General features: G+C 43.2%; 1 protein-coding gene across 1 annotated transcript in view; it reads right to left on the reverse strand.

Moving 5' to 3' along the window:
- CNKSR1 (connector enhancer of kinase suppressor of Ras 1) overlaps nt 1-18,446 on the reverse strand; it is a gene marked incomplete at its 5' end in the record, with an annotated part of 48,962 nt that overhangs the window by 18,713 nt on the left and 11,803 nt on the right. Inside the window, 9 exons of the mRNA XM_081961680.1 lie at nt 868-996; nt 4,423-4,491; nt 5,169-5,228; nt 6,919-7,038; nt 8,590-8,631; nt 13,017-13,101; nt 15,188-15,390; nt 15,727-15,884; nt 16,650-16,776. Of these exons, the coding sequence (XP_081817806.1) occupies nt 868-996; nt 4,423-4,491; nt 5,169-5,228; nt 6,919-7,038; nt 8,590-8,631; nt 13,017-13,101; nt 15,188-15,390; nt 15,727-15,884; nt 16,650-16,776 (993 nt within the window). The remainder of the gene's footprint in view (nt 1-867; nt 997-4,422; nt 4,492-5,168; nt 5,229-6,918; nt 7,039-8,589; nt 8,632-13,016; nt 13,102-15,187; nt 15,391-15,726; nt 15,885-16,649; nt 16,777-18,446) is intronic.

The following is an 18,446-nucleotide window of genomic DNA, read 5'->3' on the forward strand; positions in this document are numbered from 1 at the left end:
TCATAAAATGTAGATGGGAACCAAGGTCCCTGGTTTTAAATTGGAAGGGACCTTGGAGGTTTTCTAGTCCAACCCTCTGCTCAGGCAGGAAACCCTACATCACTTCAGACAAATGGTTATCCAACATCTTCTTAGAAACTTCCAGTGTTGGAGCATTCATAACTTCTGGAGTCAAGTCGTTCCACTGATTAATTTTTCTGTCAGGAAATTTCTCCTTAGTTCTAGTTTGCTTCTCTCCTTGATTAGTTTCCACCCATTGCTTCTTCTTCTGCCCTCAGGTGCTTTGGAGAATAGCTTGACTCCCTCTTCTTTGTGGCAGCCCCTTTAGGGAAATTGTGTCTTAGGAGTCTGATATTCCCTGAGATGTCCCACTATCACAATACAACCATAGGGACCACATTGACCCCTAAGATAACCACTGCAATCTACCACATGACAGGGTTTGCCCTTAACTCTAAAAAGATGTTCGAAAGCTGTGTTTCTCAACCTCAGCAACTGTGGACTTCAACTCCCAGAATTCCCCAGCCAGCATGTGGAAGTCCACACATCTTAAAGTTGTTCCAATTGAGAAACACTGCTCTAAAGATAAAAGAGACTCAAAGGACCATCCTTCATCCTTTTCCCTACTGAAAGTGGAGAACTGTGGCTGCCGATTTCATACATGAAGGACTACTTTGGGCAAACAGATGTGTGCTCTTCCATATGAAGCAGAATTGTGCACCAATCAGGTTCTGGCATTGATGCAGAATGATTTGTGCGCTGTCTGGACATTATATACTTCAAAAGTAAGGGCTAAGAATTGTGGGAGCTGAAGTTTTTTCCTCTATGAAGCATGAGGTTGGAAAATTTGACCTGTCCCAAACTTACTTGCTGGTGAAGAGGAGATTCTGGGGAAAGGGGAGACTCCGAAGAAACTAGTGGGATTTTCTTCAGCACCAGAGTCACTCGACTGGATTCTAGAAGCTTCTTCACGAGATTCATCCGGGTCCACCCCACCTGCACAACCAACCATTTGCCTTACTTTTAATGATAAGAACAATGGTCTTTATTGCTGTTATCTTTTGACACATTATGCATTATGAAGCAAGATACAAAGGCATCACTGAGCTGTTTCTTCTAGGAATAATAAAAGGAAACCTAAGTAAGGATATTCAATATATAATGCTCCATATAATTATTGCAGCCAGAATCTCATTTGCCCAAAATTGGAAACAAAAAAGCCATTCCCTCAAATGCAGAAATCATAAAAAAGGTGCTACAATGCACGGAAATGGAGAAACCAACGATGGAACTGAGAGATAGAGAGGAAAGTACAAGATAAGGCAGGGGTGTCCAAACTTGGGAACTTTAAGACTTGTGGACTTCAACTCCCAGAATTCCCCAGCCAGCATGGCTGGCTGGGGAATTCTGGGAGTTGAAGTCCACAAGTCTTAAAGTTCCCAAGTTTGGACACCCCTGGAATAGGTGGTATAATTGGCTTGAAATCAATGCATAATGAATACTTGGAAAATATAACAAAAGGAGATGGTATATATTCAGAAAGTCATAGAGATGTAAATATTGAATATATATATGTATATATTGTTAAAATGAGAATCTATGAAAAAAGAGGAAAATGTATATGACAATATGTTGTAGAATGGAAAACCCAAAATTAGAAAAAAGAGATACCGATAATGGAAAGCGGTAAAAGTGTAATTGTGATTTTAATGTTTGGAAAATGTTGAACAATTTTTTTAAAAAAGGCATCACTATACAGTACATACAAGAAGTCCTTACAATCACCTGTTTAGTGACCATTTGAAGTTACAAGGGCACTGAAAAAAGTAACTTGCAACTGGTCCTCACCCTTATAACCGTCACAGTATCCCCATGGTCACATGATCAAAATTCAAACACTTGGCTACCAGCATGTATTATTGAAGCATTCTGGCATCGTGCAATTGACATTTGAAACCATCCCAGGTTGGCTTCTGACAAACAGAATCAATGGGGGAAGCCAGATTCATTTAAGGACTGCAGTGATTCGCTCAACAATTGTGGTTAAAAAAAAAAGTCATATAATTGAGCATGATTCCCTTAGCAATTGTCTCACTTAGCAACAGAATTTCTGGTCTCACTTGTGGTCTCTACCTGTAGAGAAATGTGGTTGTGACTTGGCCGTAAGAGTTGGTAGTGAGCTCCATTTGTGAAACATTCTCCCCAGCAGACCTGTTTGTTACATATAGCCTTATCTTTTTCAGGTCAAAAAATGTAATTTGCTTTCAAAACCTTTGGGGTAACCTTTGTAGAGCAACTGATCATTGTTTTTGTAGTTAATTTTTTAAGATACCATATTTTTCGGAGTATAAGACGCACCTTCCCCCCCCCTAAAAGAGCATGGCAATGTTGGTGCGTCTTATACACCGAATACAGCCGGTTTTGGCCTCCTGAAGCCCCGCCCCCGCATCCCATTTTTGCAAAAAACAGAGGCATTTTTGCCCTCCCCAAGTCCCCAGAAGCACTCTGCAGGCTTCAGCAGGGCTGGGAGAAGGCAAAAATGCTCCAGTTTTGGCAAAAACTAGCCGTTTTCTGCCTATTTGTCGTATAAATTTGTCGTATAAATGGGGGTGTTTTTGCTTTCCTCCAGCCAGGGAGGCCAAAACCCTTTTTCCTTACCTGTTCAAAATCATGGTGTGCCTTATACACCGGTGCGTCTTATAGTCCAAAAATACGGTAGTTATTATTTTGTGGTGTATTTATTAAAAAAATCTCTATTGAATCACTGTCCATACTTTGATATGGGGTACATCAAGATGAATGCACATCTTCAGAGACAGCCGAGAGTAGCTTCCTATAGCAATCATGAAAAACTGGAAGAAGACATGGCTGCTTTCAAGAGTCAATGAGAGGTGCTTTGTGCATGAGCCTTTGTGTTCCATATCTTGGCAAGCATTTGCACATTTCTATGCTCTAATCCTCATTCTAGTGCTCATGTTTTGGCTTATGCATCACATGATTTTGCTAAGATGTTAGTGCATTTGGGACTTCACATGAGAAACCTAATCATACAAACCCCCAGTCACAAACCCCCCAACACAATCACAACTGGACAGCACCAGAAGGTCCATTGGCAAATTAATTATTTTTTGCAATCAATGACATTTCCCAATTACAAATATGATCACCCCAGGTAGAAAAAAAATCACCTGCCCTAGACCTTAGTGAGTCATTGCAGAATGCATTTGGGCAGCGCACTTTCAATTAACTTAAAAGTTAATACACGTGAGCTAATGCAGAGATTACGCTGTCCAGCTATTGTAGGAGGAGAGCTGTGTTAGTCCGTGGAAGCATAAAAACCACAGGACGCCTTGTGGCACCTTTCCTGACTAATGAAATTTTATTAAAAGCCAGCAGCTTTCATGAGTTGCAATCAGTCAAGCCTGCTATTTTACAAAGGAATGTTCTCTTATTTGAAGAAGTGCCCTGTTTTATTCCATCTTAAAGATACACAATCACAGGAAGAGAAGCCAGGAAATACTCAAAGTCTCTCTCACATAATAAGGATCTAAATCCTACTTTAATTATATTGAGGTTTATATTTATATACACATATTAGCATATGGAAACTTTTCCATCTTTTCTCCTTCGGAAGTAGAATAGAATAATGGAGTTGGAAGGGACTTTGGAGGTCTTCAAATCCAACCCCTTGCTCAGGCAGGACACCTTATACCATTTCAGGCAAATGGTTATCCAATCTCTTCTTTAAAACTTCCAGTTTTAAAGCATTTACAACTCCAGTTGTTCCATTGATTAATTGTTCAGTCAGGAAATTTATCCTTAGTTCTAGGTTGCTTCTCTCCTTGATTAGTTTCCACCCATTGCTTCTTGTTCTACCCAAGGTTGTCCAATCTGGGGTGACCCCGAGGACACAGATAAACCTCCAAGTGCTTCAATGACCCGCTAAAAGGATGCAAATGACCAGCTGTCTGCAAGGAAGATAAATCCTTCCATTCCCCACTATACTGTCAGAGCGGAAGAAGCTTCTTGGATGACAAGCAAAATGTCTTCAAAAGAAAAATCAAGAAAGTCCAGTTGCCGCCAGAAAAAGATTGTCCAATCTCTTCTTAAAAACTTCCAGTGTTGGAGCATTCACAACTCCTGGAGGCAAGTTGTTCCACTGATTAATTGTTATTACTTGCCTCCAAAAGTTGTGAATGCTCCAACACTGGAAGTTTTTAAGAAGAGAAGTAGGGAGAGATGCTTTCCTCGGCCGTAAAGGATCTCCCCAGCATCCAGCAAAGCAACTTCATGTAGCAGAAAAATTAAGGCAAGTGATAATTAAAGTCTGTCCCATTCAGGTTAATCTCTCCCTTATACGGTAGCTCAGCACCCCAATTTATCCTGCCCCAGGAACCAAGCAGAGAAGAAGCCTGAACTTACCACCACCTGGTCATTGACTTGGACTATTTCATCACCTGGGAAGACCTTGCTGCACTGGTCAACAGGAATCTGGAAGGGAAAAAAACCAGGAGACCCTCAAGGACAAGTCCGTGGGAGCATAAAAACTAAAAGAGTCTCGTGGCACCTTTCCTGACTAATGAGATTTTATTAAAAGGCAGCAGTTTTCATGAGCAGCAGTCAGTCCAGCCTGCTATTATACAGAGGACTGTTCTCTTATTTGAAGAGCTGCCCTGTTTTATTCCTTTGGAGGGAAAGGGCTGAAAACCAAGGCAGTAGGGACAGTCTCACGGATTGTATAATTGTAGTAAGAAACTTTTTGGACAGGCACAGTCAAGCTCTTGGGGGTGGAGGAAGAAAGATTCCTGCCCAGGGGATTAAGTATTAACTTCAAGCTTGACCTTTTGGTTAATTCTAGCTCAATAAAGAATGCAAGGGAACGAAGGAGCCAGTTGTGCCAAAGACCGGAGGGGAAGGGATAAATGGTAATTAGCCAAGTAGGATGCAGAATCCCCACGGGGGAGAAGCAATAATGACCATTGGACTGAGCCGCATTTTCACAGGCAACGGTTTGAAGAAAAAAAGAGGAACTGGCCTCATTTTGCAGAGGAGGGTCTGTTTTAAAGACTGGAGTTACGGGGACCCTGCTAGTCTTGGGAATGTGCCTCGGAGAGGGAAAGAGGCAGAGCTATGGGACTGAACCCGCTCCCAACGTACAGTACACTCACCTCTCGGGCAGTCCCCGATATCAAATGGAGACAGGAGGGCAAGGACTTAATCTCTAGGCCCTGCAGAGAGAAGATTTAGGAGACACGCTTATCAGCTCAACTCTGGCTCCACAACAGACAGCTGCCTTGCTTGTACGTTCAGTTCCTGGTACCTCTGTCGAGTCACTGGATAGCAATGGCTCGTGGAAGGAGATCAGCCTTTCCTAATGCACCACCCTTCAGATAATTTGACTGCATTCATCTCCAGCCAATCCCCAAACTGGCTGTGGAGGGTAGGAGGTACAAAACATTGGAAGGAGGTCCAAAGCATCCAGATTGAGGAATGCTAGATGAGGCAAAACTGCCCAAGATGGACCAGCCCAGTGGAAGGCAATTTCCTATGTAAACAGCTGTGACATGGACCATATCTAGGTCACAGCTTGGGGTTGTTAATTCCTGGATAATTTTATATATGTATGGTTATATAGAATAATAATTATAAACTGCACATTGAAAAATTATACAGGAATGGGCAACCCAAAGCTGGGGCATTTATCATGGTTTGTTTGTTTTTTAGCAAAGGACCCTAAAATAAATGGGGGGATGTCCACATAGAGATTAGCTGCATAGAATGATGGAGTCTGATACAGGTCAAACTTGTGTGGTACATGGGGGAAATTCCTGTTCCAGCCATTGCAAGATAAGATTGATAAATTGGTTGGATCTAAGCAGAGTACACAAAATTGTCTGCTATAATGTCCTGCCTGTCAACAGCTTCTTCAGCTTCAACCACAATAATACAGGAGCAATCCATACAAACTCAAGGTAAACCGCTCCAAACTCGATTGCAGAAAACACGACTTCAGCAACAGAGGGGTCAACGCTTGGAATGCTCTACCTGACTCCATTGTTACAGCCTCAAACCCCCACAGCTTCAATCTCAAACTGTCTACCGTGGACCTCACCCCATTCCTAAGAGGTCCGTAAAGGGGGGAGTGCGTAAGCGCACCAGCATGCCTACCGTCCCTGTCTTACTGTCCCCATTTATCTGTATTTACTTCCTTTGTTCATGTTTATATTCATACCTATACTTGTTATCTTGTACATGTTTGACAAATAAATAAATATGCCCTTTTCTGGAACCCCTGGAAGAATGACTCCATAAGGGCATCTATATAAATTCTCGTGGTACCGGTCACATGATGGAACCTGGAACAAGACGTTGCAACATGAAGTTCTTCAGAAGAAACTCTTCTCTCCTTCACCCCCATTCTTCATCTGCCCTGGCCATGGTCCTTCAGCATCCCATGTTCCCTGAGCACACTCTACTTTGGCTCTTCCTTTCTCTCCCTTGATGTTTTCTCTCTTCAGACATTTTAAGCACTTCCTCAAAACAATCAGGTTTGCCAAAGATATCTCAGACCTCTCTCTTTGGTGTGGGAGCTTACAAGATTACCAGTGTGGTCCAAACCCTTTTAGATCTGCAAGGCAAACCTTATTTATCACACAGGATTTGTGTGGAACTGAGTAAATCACACAGAGAGGAAAATATGTGTGAGCAGGTAAGAAGACAGTGTGCCTCTGCACACTAATGGTTTTGATCATGCCCCAAAATCTTGCTAAGACCCCTAATGAGTACCCACAAGAGAGGAAAGGGATATTTGTAGTCAAGAACTGGTGTGGAATGAATAAGTACAGTATAAAGCTGGCGGACTTTGATTTCAGCTCTTTTTGCCCAGAAAAGCTTTAATACTGACAGTGCCAGACTCACCAAATTATCTTCTGGACCTGTAGGTTCAAGTTCCACCGTTTCCAAGATGGCTGTTTGATCCAGGAGGTTCGCTGGGCTGCAGTGCAAGATATGCTCACAGATTCCAGAAATGTGTCTTCCCTGCAGAGTAAACAGACAAAAGCTCTGGGGAAGCATGGCTTGAACTGCCCTGTGCAGGGGTGTCCTCAAGAATGACCACTCTGAAAACAAGTGAGGTCCAAGAAGCCCCAACATATAAAGTATGGACCTGTGAAATGAGCTCGGCTACAACTAGGCAAATACTACTGAGTTATTTATATAGACCTTCTGTAGATCTTTTCAGATCACTTAGGAAACAGTCAAAAGGGAAATCTCCCTTACATAGAAATAAACAATGCTCCTGCACAGGTCGCCTTCAGGACAAGTGAGGGAAGCTGAATGTCAACTCGCAAAGCATCCCTGGCCTGCTCTCGAGTTGCCATAGGAAAGGGGGAATGGGAAACTGATGAAACGGCATGGCAGCAAAAGACAAATGCACATTCCAGACTTATCTCTCTCAAGGCTGTATCCCAGGGTTACTTAAAGTGGCTGGAGGAGAGTGATCTCTACAACCCATGAAATTGCCCCATTGGGGAATGTGATTATTGACACACCCTGAGGGGAGGGGGGAAACAGGGTCATGTTTGGGGTCGTAAATTATGTGGGGTTAGAGCTGGCTTCTCTTGGGAACGTGTCAACATGAAGCTCCTAATAAATAACTGGATTTCTTTTGGAGCTTGGCTCGAGGCTCATGATTTAATTAAGACATCCATGAGAACCCTGAGAGCTCCCCACTAAAGATACGGTGATGGTCACTTTCTAGAAGGCTTTGGTTACACCGTTTGTGGTTCACAGCAGTCCGGTACTGTGTGTAGTTTAAAATTGGTCCCAAATTAAAACCCATTCTACAACCCCTCAAAACCTGTTATGACACCTCCTCCCATCAGACCAAGAGGTATAGTTTTGGCCCTTATCCATCACAATTTGCCCATGCCTGTCTGAGGATGGATGTACAGAAATAAAATATTTCCAAAAGATATCTGTCTGACCAGATGGTCTAGCCTAGAGGTCTAGATTAAGGTAAAGGTTCCCCTCGCACATATGTGCTAGTCGTTCCTGACTCTAGGGGGCGGTGCTCATCTCCGTTTCAAAGCCAAAGAGCCAGCGCTGTCCGAAGACATTTGCATGGTCATGTGGCCGGCATGACTAAACGCTGAAGACGCACAGAACGCTGTTACCTTCCCACCAAAGATGGTTCCTATTTTTCTACTTGCATTTTTTACGTGCTTTTGAACTGCTAGGGTGGCAGAAGCTGGGACAAGTAACGGGAGCTCACTCCATTACGCGGCGCTAGGGATTCGAACTGCCGAACTGCCGACCTTTCTGATTGACAAGCTCAGCGTCTTAGCCACTGAGCCACGATCACATCTATATTATCCTTAGTCTAATTCCCCCAAGTTCATTCTTTTGTGTGTTAATTGGAGAAGGAGGAGGAGTTAGGAAGATACCTGTATCTCCACCACTGACTTTTCAGGTGAACCCATTTACGATTCTGTATATAAGAGTCTGTTGTATGGCTATTGACCCATGGAAGGTTGGGGAAATTTGCAGTTTCAACCCTGGGGTGGGGACCCAGATCTTTTCACTACTTACGATCAACAAAATTTGGTCCTCTCTTTCGGATACAGTGCACTCCTATAAGGACAAATGCAAAGAAAAGTACATTAATAGAAGCTAGGGTTGTTGATTCAAACTAGGCACCCTTTCTAGTTGAAGTAGACAACTTTTCACCGAGACCAAAGGTATGATGCATTCACAGAAATTCAGATGGCATTCCAATCCTCCTCCTAATTGGCTTCATGGCGATTCCCATTCAGAGTGGCACATGGAATTGGGAGACCCATGCACTGCCCAAAGCTTTAAACAGAGTCAACCAGGAATGGGGTTTAATCTTAAAATGGTCACTTTATCAGCTTAAGAACAGGAGGCATGCATCTTATAACTGTGGGAAATATGTACATGAAGTTTTACACAACTGTTTTAATAAAGGATGAGCATAACTCATCGTGATCATCCATGCATAATCTGTGTCTGGAAGCAATATATATATTGTATCTGTATGAGCAGCTCTTAATCTTGTTGTTATTGCTCTCTTTTCCACTTAGTGCCTTTACTTGAATAAAAGCAAATTACTTTCAACAAAAAATCCCAGCAATCAATCATGGAAAATACAGGAAATTCTAAAAGGTGACATTCAGGAATACCGCAAGTTCAAGGTTTAGTTGTTACCTTACTTGTTTTAAGCCCAATTTTGATCAGCTAATATCACACACTCGAGTAATTTTTTTAAAATTAGCTTTTGCTTGTTCAAAACAAAGGTTTCATACAGAATGACAGAGACGGAAGGAACCTTAGAGGTCTTCTAGTCCCACCCCCTCCTCAAGCAGGTGATCCTATACCATTTCAGATAAATGGCTGTCCAATCTCTTCTTAAAAAGCTCCAGTGATGAGTACCCACAACTTCTGAAGGCAAGCTTGTTCCTCTAGTCAATTGTTCTGTTAAGAAATTTCTCCTTAGTTCTAGGTTGCTTCTCTCCCTGATTAGTTTCCATCCATTGCTTCTCTTCCTGCTTTCCGGAGCTTTGGATAATAGGTTGACCCCCTCTTCTTTGTGGCAGCCCCTTAGATATTGAAAGACTGCTATCATGCCAACCCAGTTCCTCTTATTATCAGACTAGACATACCCAATAGCCAGTTCTTTGCATATTTTAGCCTCCAGTCCTCTAATCATCTTTGTTGCTCTTCTTTTTAAGGCTGTGCCCCTCCCATTAACCTTCTTGCTATTTTCCTATCAATTTCACAATCTTAACAACACTAATGCAGTCAATTTCCATTATTCCCAATCAATTTCACAATTCTAATAAGGGGTTGTATAGCAAGAATCTGAAAGAGGAGGAGGAGGAGGAGGAGGAGGAGAAGGAGGAGGAGGAGGAGGAGGAGGAGGAGGAGGAGGAGGAGGAGGAGGAGGAGAAGGAAGAAAATTTTTGAAAGGAAATAACATTGGGAAGAATGTTGGAGCCTGAACGGCTTAGTCCCTCAGTATGTTAGTTACCATCCTTAACAGCATAACATGATATAAAATTTCACCTCTTTTTCAGCTCATTGTAGAGTACTTTACACATAAAATATATTTAGCATACAGTATAGAGCCAGTTTGGTGCAGTGGTTAAGGCACCAGACTACCAACCAGAAGATGGTGAGTTTTAGTCCTGCCTTAGGCACAAAGTCAGGTGGGTGACTTTGGCCCAGTCACAAATTCTTAGCCCCAGGAAAGAGGCAATGGCAAACCACTTCGGAAAAACCTTGCCAAGAAAATGGCAGCGGTTTATCCAGGCAGTCTCCTATTGAATGATGAAAACAAAAGAAGTGAAATTAGAAAAGATTCCCAATCAAGTTACTGATACTGGAAGTTAGTGCCAGTAATATTGAACTAAAGGTTTCCTAACCGTGGCAACTTCTAGACATGTAGAAGAATAGAATGGAATATAGACTAGAGTAGAATATAGAATACAATAGAATATAGAGAAGTGAATATAGAAAATACAATAGAATATAGAAAATAGAATGAAATAGAAATAGAATAGAAACTTGTCACTTTAAATGTACACTAATCAGCAGACATTAAAATGAAATTTCGTTGCATTCAGTTCTCAAAAGATATGCAACCATTATGCATATACCCACCCATCCCACACACACACATATGACACAAAGAAACATCACAGTCTAGTTCGGATGTGTATATATATATACATGGTGGGAGGAGGGGGGAAGAATCTTGTGAGTTTACCAGATGGATGGCATAGGGAACAAAGCTGTTACAGAATCTGGTAGTCCTGCTAGAAATACTTCAAAACCTCCTCCCAGAGGGGAGCAACAGAAAGAGATTGTAAAGTGTGTGTGTGGGGGTCTCTGACAATGCTTTAAGATCTAAGCACATAGCTCTTATAAGCAGTATCCCGAATTACGGGAAGCAAGCTTCCTATAATCTTCTCCGCTGTCCTTACCACTCTCTGTATGGACTTTCTACCTGAGGCACTGCTGCCACCAAACCAAACAGCGATGCGGTCTGTTAAAACGCTCTCAATCGTGCCTCTGTAAAAAGTGGCCAGGACAAGAGATGCAAATGCTGGTTTGCATACTTCACTAAAAATAAGTTCTGAGAAGACCAAGATACGTAGATATCAACTCTAGAAATCTTACTAATCTAGAAATTTCCAAGCAGCAGAAGGTGGCTAAAACAGAGCAGTCAATAAATCTGGTCGAAAACTCCCTTCCTTCATAAAGACAGAGAGTTACAGAAACTGTGCTTAAGATTCATATACAATTATCTCAAGTTTAATCTCTGTATCTTCAGATGAAACTAGGCAAGGTTCCCTTTTTCTCCCTTCTCCTCCCCCGCTGCCCATTTAAAGCTACGTGTTGTCCTGCATTGGGGCAATTCTTCTATGCGCTCTCCTAGCCTTTCTATATGCTTTCTTCCTTTGGTTGAATGTCAGTTCCAGCATAGCTATCTATTGTGAAATCTCCCCAGCAAATTCCACAGATTCCTCGCAAGAATAACACAAGACACTACAAAGATACATAAATAAGGAAAGTGAGGTGGTAGGAACACCCAAAGAATATTCTTAGAATGATCCCTGGAGAACCTACCTTAATTGGTAGCTCTCCCTCCTAAACAGGTTGTAACTTTCGGCCCGTTTGTTCCCTTTTAGCAGGAACATCTGACAACTCCAGAATCCAGCCCTGCCTCCGATCCCAACGTGTGAGTCACAGGATGACTTCTATAAAAGACAACTGGCTGGTCTCCCCTTCCAACTTTGTTTACTCCTTTCTCCTGTCCTTATTCCTCCCACCCTCCCTGGTCAGCTGCCATTTCTGTCAGTTCACTCAAGTTCAGCTTCTGTACTCTCGTTTTCAGTTAGCCAGCATTAAATCTCAAGCAGGGGTAGTTTTTCATCACCTCCCAGAATAGATGCCTTCGCCATCTTCTCTAGCTTTCCTATCAGCCAGTGGTCGTGAGCCAATCACATCTTGCTCAACCATCATTCCCAGCCAGCTTTCTTAAAGATGAGAGTTGCTGGGAGGCAAAATTCAGTGACCTAGGATCACCTGGATGCCTCTTTTCCCAAAGAGCATCTAGCTGGGTTCCATCTGTTGATAACTAGACCATTTTAATATACAATAGGTGGAGGAAATATACTGTCCAACAGCTTCCAAGGCATGAAACATGATTATTGCTTCCTCTTTCAACACAGTTAACCTGTAAGAATACCTACAGATTATATCCTTACAAATGTTTATATTGTTTTTAATTGTTTCCTAATATGATTTGATAGCTTATTAGTAACCTGGACTATCACTAAGTGCTGTATCTTTTTATTCTTGATGAATGTATTTTTATTCTCCTTATGTACACTGAGAGCATCTGCACCAAAGACAAATTCCTTGTGTGTCCAATCACACTTGGCCAATAAAGAATTCTAAAGATTCTTAAACCATGGTTATTTAACTTCCAGTTATTGTTAACTAGAAGTAACAGGAACTCTCTTCTAGTACATCATAACCAGATAAATGCTACTAACCATGGTTAATCTGTATGCATTCACACTATTCAACGTAGTCGGCATTTGCTTTATATCAACTTTTTTTCAATTCTATTGCGCTCTTCAAAACACTCCTGAAAATCAAACTCTTCACAAGATTTCAGTTGAACTGGTATAGGTTCTCCTGCTTGAGCAGGGGGCTGGACTAGAAGACCTCCAAGGTCCCTTCCTATTCTATTCCATTCTAATATAGTATATGAATACCCTCAGAAAATAAAGCAATTACCCCATTAGCCACACAACATAGAAATACTTAACCATCCATACAATCACAAAATCTACAGGAAATCAGGATAAATAGATTTTTCTTAAAATGCTCTTCTTGTTCCAACTAATTTGCAGGGTGTGTGTATAACCTATCTCTGGGCTGTAAAATTCTTCCACGACCAAAGTGCTACCCCCAATGCTACCTACCTTCTGCACAGTCTCTGCCAGATCCCCACAAAGCCAGATGATGTCTCGGCTGGCTGAATAATCATGCAGGTGGGAGAAGAGATACCTGCAAGAGACGACTTGTAAGCTCCAGGTAAGATTCTGTTGCACAGGCAAACTACAAGGGGCCAGATGGAGGAAGTGGACATGGCTAAAAGTCCTTTCTGTTTGCATGTGTTTTTTAAATCAGGAAGACTCCTATTCCCATGCACTGATTCACTTCACAGGTTAGCCTAAAACAACTATATTTCTAGGGCACTCAAATTCAGAATAGGCACCCTCATACACTAAAAGCAAAGCAATAACCAGCCCTCTTGACTTCAGTTGAACTAAGCTATGTAAAGCGTACTAAAGGCCAGATGCTAACTTCAATATACAGTATTTTGGCAATTTATCAGTGTTTTTCTGCCAGTGCCAGACAGGTGTTAGTGGAAAGAAAGAAAGAGAGAGAGTGGGGGGAGAAAGAAAAGAAGGAAGAGAGAAAGAGAAAGAAAAAAAGAAAAAAGAGGGAGGGAGGGAAGGAGAAAGAGAGAGAGAAAGAGGAAAGAAGGAAGGGAGAAAGAGAAAGAAAGAAAGAAAGAAAGAAAGAAAGAAAGAAAGAAAGAAAGGGGGGAGGAAGAGACATAGAGGGAGAGAAAGGAGGGAGGGAGAGAGAAAGAGAGAGAGAAAGAGGAAGGAAGGAAGGGAGAAAGAGAAAGAAAGAAAGAAAGAAAGAAAGAAAGAAAGAAAGAAAGAAAGAAAAGGAGGGAGGAGGAAGAGACATAGAGAGAGAGAGAAGGGAAGGAAGAAAGAAAGAGGGAGGGAGAGAGGGAGGAAGGAAGGAAGAGGGAAGGAAGGAAGAAAGAAAAAAGGAGGGAGAGAGGGAGAGAGGGAGGGAGGAAGAAAGAAAGAAAGAAAGAAAGAAAGAAAGAAAAAAAGAAAGAAAGAAAGAAAGAAAGAAAGAAAGAAAGAAAGAGGCAGGCAGGCAGGCAGGCAGGCTTGAACTTGATTAGGTTCACATGAAACCATTTTAATATGATTCTTTTCAGATGTTTTGAAATATGATTGGATGTTCATAACCCATCCAGGAAACCTCAGGTTGGGAAAGGTTTTTCCCATCCGTCATTTATCTCAGGAGAGGATAACTGCCTTTTTCTTGAAGAGGATTTACAGAGGCACAGGTCAGTAACGGGTGGGCTTTGCAAAAACAAAGGTCAGGGCCAGAGCTAAAAAGTTGTCAGAGCCATCTGATCTCTCCTTTTCTGACATCCCACCTGGGGCTTTCCGTTGCATACCTCTCCCACCCACTCGACAAGAGTCCAAAGCAAACTGCACTCTCAAGAAGTGGACGGTGGTTGTTTATTGAGGGCAGCAGGAAATTACGATCAACCACACACTGCCCTCCCATGTTTTATCAAGATGAGAGCAGCTTTGGATACACACACCCTTCCCAGGTAAAGGTTCCCCTTGCACATATGTGCTAGTCATTCCTGATTCTAGTGGGCGGCGCTCATCTCTGTTTCAAAGCCAAAGAGCCAGCGCTGTCCAAAGATGTCTCTGTGGTCATGTAGCCAGCATGATTCAATGCCGCAGGCGCACAGAACGCTGTTACCTTCCCACCAAAGGTGGTTCCTATTTTTCTACTTGCATTTTTTACATGCTTTCGAACTGCTAGGTTGGCAGAAGCTGGGGCGAGTAGCAGGAGCTCCCTCTGTTATGCAGCGCTAGGGATTCGAGCTGCTGACCTTTCTGATTGACAACTTCAGCATCTTAGCCACTGAGCCACCTACCCACTCTACACCCTTCCCAATGTGGTGGGATTCAAATAATGTAACAACCAGTTCTCTGCCATAATGATCAGTTGGGTAGGCGTGGCTCGGTGGTCATGTGACCAGGCGGGCATGGCCAACTCAACGTCACTCCGATTGATGGGTGCTTCGTCTTAGCTGTTACAATGTAACAAGGGTTAACTGGAGAGGCAGTTTCTGTAAGCAGGGCAATAAAGATTAGGCTAGAAACAATGCCAGAATCTTTCCTTCCTGTCTTCCTTACAGGATTAGCCTTGCCAAGTGGGTGGGTGGGTGAATTTCTTCCAACAACTGGTTCTCCTGAATAGTGAGAACTGGCTGAATCCCACCATTGCCTTCCCAGCATCTAAGCAAATAGGTGAGTACCTGTTCAGCCATAAAAAGAGGCCTTTAGCAGCACTGATCAGCTCCACCACAGATGCCAGGAGATCCACGCTGGACTTTTCAGTAGTCGCTCCGTGGTAAGTGCTCACTTTCCTGCGACTCAGAATGCAGACCTCGATTGTCTGAATGATCCCTTGCAGCTTCTCGGTGAGTGTCCTCAGGTTGGAGGTGGTCAGCTCATAGTTCTAGAGAGAGGAGTACAGGCCCAGATATTCTGTAAGGAAAGCAACGTCTCACCTTTTCTCTACCAAAGCTCAGAGGTGGTATTCTACTGGTTCAGACAGGTTCACCCGAACCGGTAGCAGAAATCGTGACTGGCCACGCCCACCTGCCCCAGCTCTACGGCATCCCATTTAGGCCCTTTTTTCCTGAAAAGCGCATGCGCGGAAGGCTATGCACATGCACAGAGGTGGGCTCACATTTGCGAACCGGTAGGGAAGGTAAGTGACTACCACCCCTGCCAAAGCTATCGGCTGCCCCCATTGAGGGTTCACTGGGATTTGTTTTCCGCAGGCACCCACCAAAACACAAAGCTGCTCCACAGCTTCCAGGAGGAGCTCCTGGTGGCCGATGCAGCTCACACCCAGATTCTCCAAATCCCGATAGGATATCCGGAGCAGCCTCTTCCCGGTCAACTCCCACGTCTCCACGGGGTAAGCTTGTAATGCTGGATCCAAACCTAAACAGAGGAGGCAAAGCAAAGCAAGTGGTTTCCTGGATTTCATCAAACCGATTCAAACCTTTTGAGAATAACCGTAGCTTAGATCAGGGGTCTCCAACCTTGGCAACGTTAAGACTTGTGGACTTCAACTCCCAGAGTTCGCTCCCAGAGTGAACCTGGCTAAGGAATTCTGGGAGTCGAAGTCCACAAGTCTTAAAAGTTGCCAAGGTTGGAGACCCCTGCCTCCACGCACACCTTGCCTCAAAAAGTGGCCAGCTTCAATCCCTGCAGTAACAGGTGGTCCTCAACTTACAACCACAATTGAGCCCCCAAATTTCTATGGCTAAGCAAGACCATTGTTAAGTGAGTTGCATCCCATTTTACAACCTTTTTGCCACAGTTGTTAACTGCAGTTGTTAAGTGAATCATGCAGTTGTTAAATGAACCTGGCTTCCCCCACTGACTTAGGTTGTCAAAAGATAGCTGGGAAGGTTACAAATGGTGGTGGCATGATCCCGGGGACAGTACAACAACTGTCATAAATATACGCCAGTTGCCAAGCGCCCAAATTTTGATCACACAACTGTGGAGATGCTGCAACAGTCGTAAATGTGAAAACTGGTCATCAGTCCCTTTTTTTTCAGTGCCTTTGTGACTTCAAACGGCCACTAATCAAATATTGTAAGCTGCGGGCTGCCTGTACGATTTCCCCCTTTCTCTTTAAATGTCATTTCCCAATTTGGAAATTGCTTGGGGTTGTTTTAAGACCATTATAGCTTCTACCTGCCCCATCAAATCTAGCAGAGAGGACCTGATAGGAATGACAGCAATCAGGCCGAGAATAGGAATATTGGCCAAGTGTGGTAGGACACGCAAGGAATTTGTGTATGAGTAAGCTGTGAGTATACACCTAAGCAACAAAGGGATAGGTCATAGATCATCAATTATAGTCACAATCATTAATCCTATGATACAAGACTTCCAAGATAAGACACAGGCACAAGAACGCTTGTCCAGCATTGGTAGATAAGTTAACTCTGCAACCAGCCTCCAGGAAAGTCCCTGCTTAAATACTATCTTGAGAGGAGCCTAATTACAACCACCACCTGGGTCCAATTATCTTCTGTATCTGCATAGTTGTTCTCTACATCTATCAGCCCACCGTTTCCGGGCATCCAAGACCAACTCCCTTGTCTCCTCCCCACTGCTCCAAGGCATGACATCAGGAGCACACTCCCTTTGGCTTTCACCACTGCTCCATGCCTCAGGCACCTCCTGGTGGCCAACCAGCCTCTCTGATCCCTGCTCGGAGTCAGAACCCTGTCCAGGGTCCTCCACATTTTCCAGAGCCAACTCAGAAGACCCCTCACTGTCGGAGTCTGGTTGCAGCTCCAACGGCTCCTGCTGGGCCACAACACAATGAGAACAATCAACTGATGGAACAGAAGTTGCCTTCAAAAGTTGTGGGAACTTCATCACTGGAAGCTTTCAAGAAAAGATTGGACTGCTGTTTGTCAGAAACGGTGTAGGGTCTCCTACTTGGGCGTGGGGTTGGACTACAAGACCTACAAGGTCCCTTCCAACTTTCTTTGTCCACAACCATCATTTGTCATTTCTATATTAGAAAATGTTCAATAGACTACTCAGAAATGTTCACAGGGTGCATGGTTAAAAAAGTCAAGGTAATGGCCATGATGTTGCATTTGAAGCTCCTCTTGATGTGTGCCCATAAAAAACTTTGATTGCCCTTTCAAGGTGGCTATTTTGATTTTTTTCACCATACCCTGCAGACACTGCCATGACTTGGAAGACAATTTGCAAGCCCCTGAGCCAAACTCTAACAGCTGCACGAAGGTCTGATTCACTGCTGGGCCTCAAGATCTTATAGATCAGGGCTTCCCAAAACTGGTGGCTTGAAGACCTGTGCTGGCTGGGGAGTTCTGGGAGTTGAAGTCCACAGGCCTTAAACTTGCCAGACTGCATTAGACTGATGGACGGAATGAGAACAGCTTTTTTTCAGAGAAAGTTGCATTCTATCATTAGCCAAGGCAGAGAGATAGTTTTACATCATTGTTTTCTGCCCTACTTGAATGCACTTGATGGTTTAGATTGCTGGTTTAATAAGATTTGCAGTTTTAAATTAGCTGAGTTTGTGTTTGAGCCATAGGGAGGGTGGGGCAGAACAAGTTTTTTTTCCCTTGAAAGACAGCAAAGAATGACTGGCAATAAATAACAGTATACTGAAAGTGTCAAGAGGATAATGGAATGTGGCAGATGACATATAAAAGCCACCTAAGCATGGTGCTAAATGCATATACACGCACATACTGCATATACATACCCCTGGGTGTTATGTTTATGTATCCTTCCTCTGAACGCTCAAGGGACTTTTATTTGATCTTCCCAACAATGTGGTGTAGGTTGCGAGGTGCCAAGCGCGGAGTGAATCTTAGCCTCCTCAGTCCTAATTCAATATTATAAAGGGGTGGAGTGGGGTGGGGTGGGGGTCAGAGTGGTGGATATAATACCTTGGTCCTCATAAGGATATTGAAGAGATCAAGCATCACCAATCCACCAGCT

This window comes from Natrix helvetica, assembly GCF_964273705.1.
Source record: "Natrix helvetica genome assembly, chromosome: 9".
NCBI classification, from domain to species: domain Eukaryota; kingdom Metazoa; phylum Chordata; class Lepidosauria; order Squamata; family Natricidae; genus Natrix; species Natrix helvetica.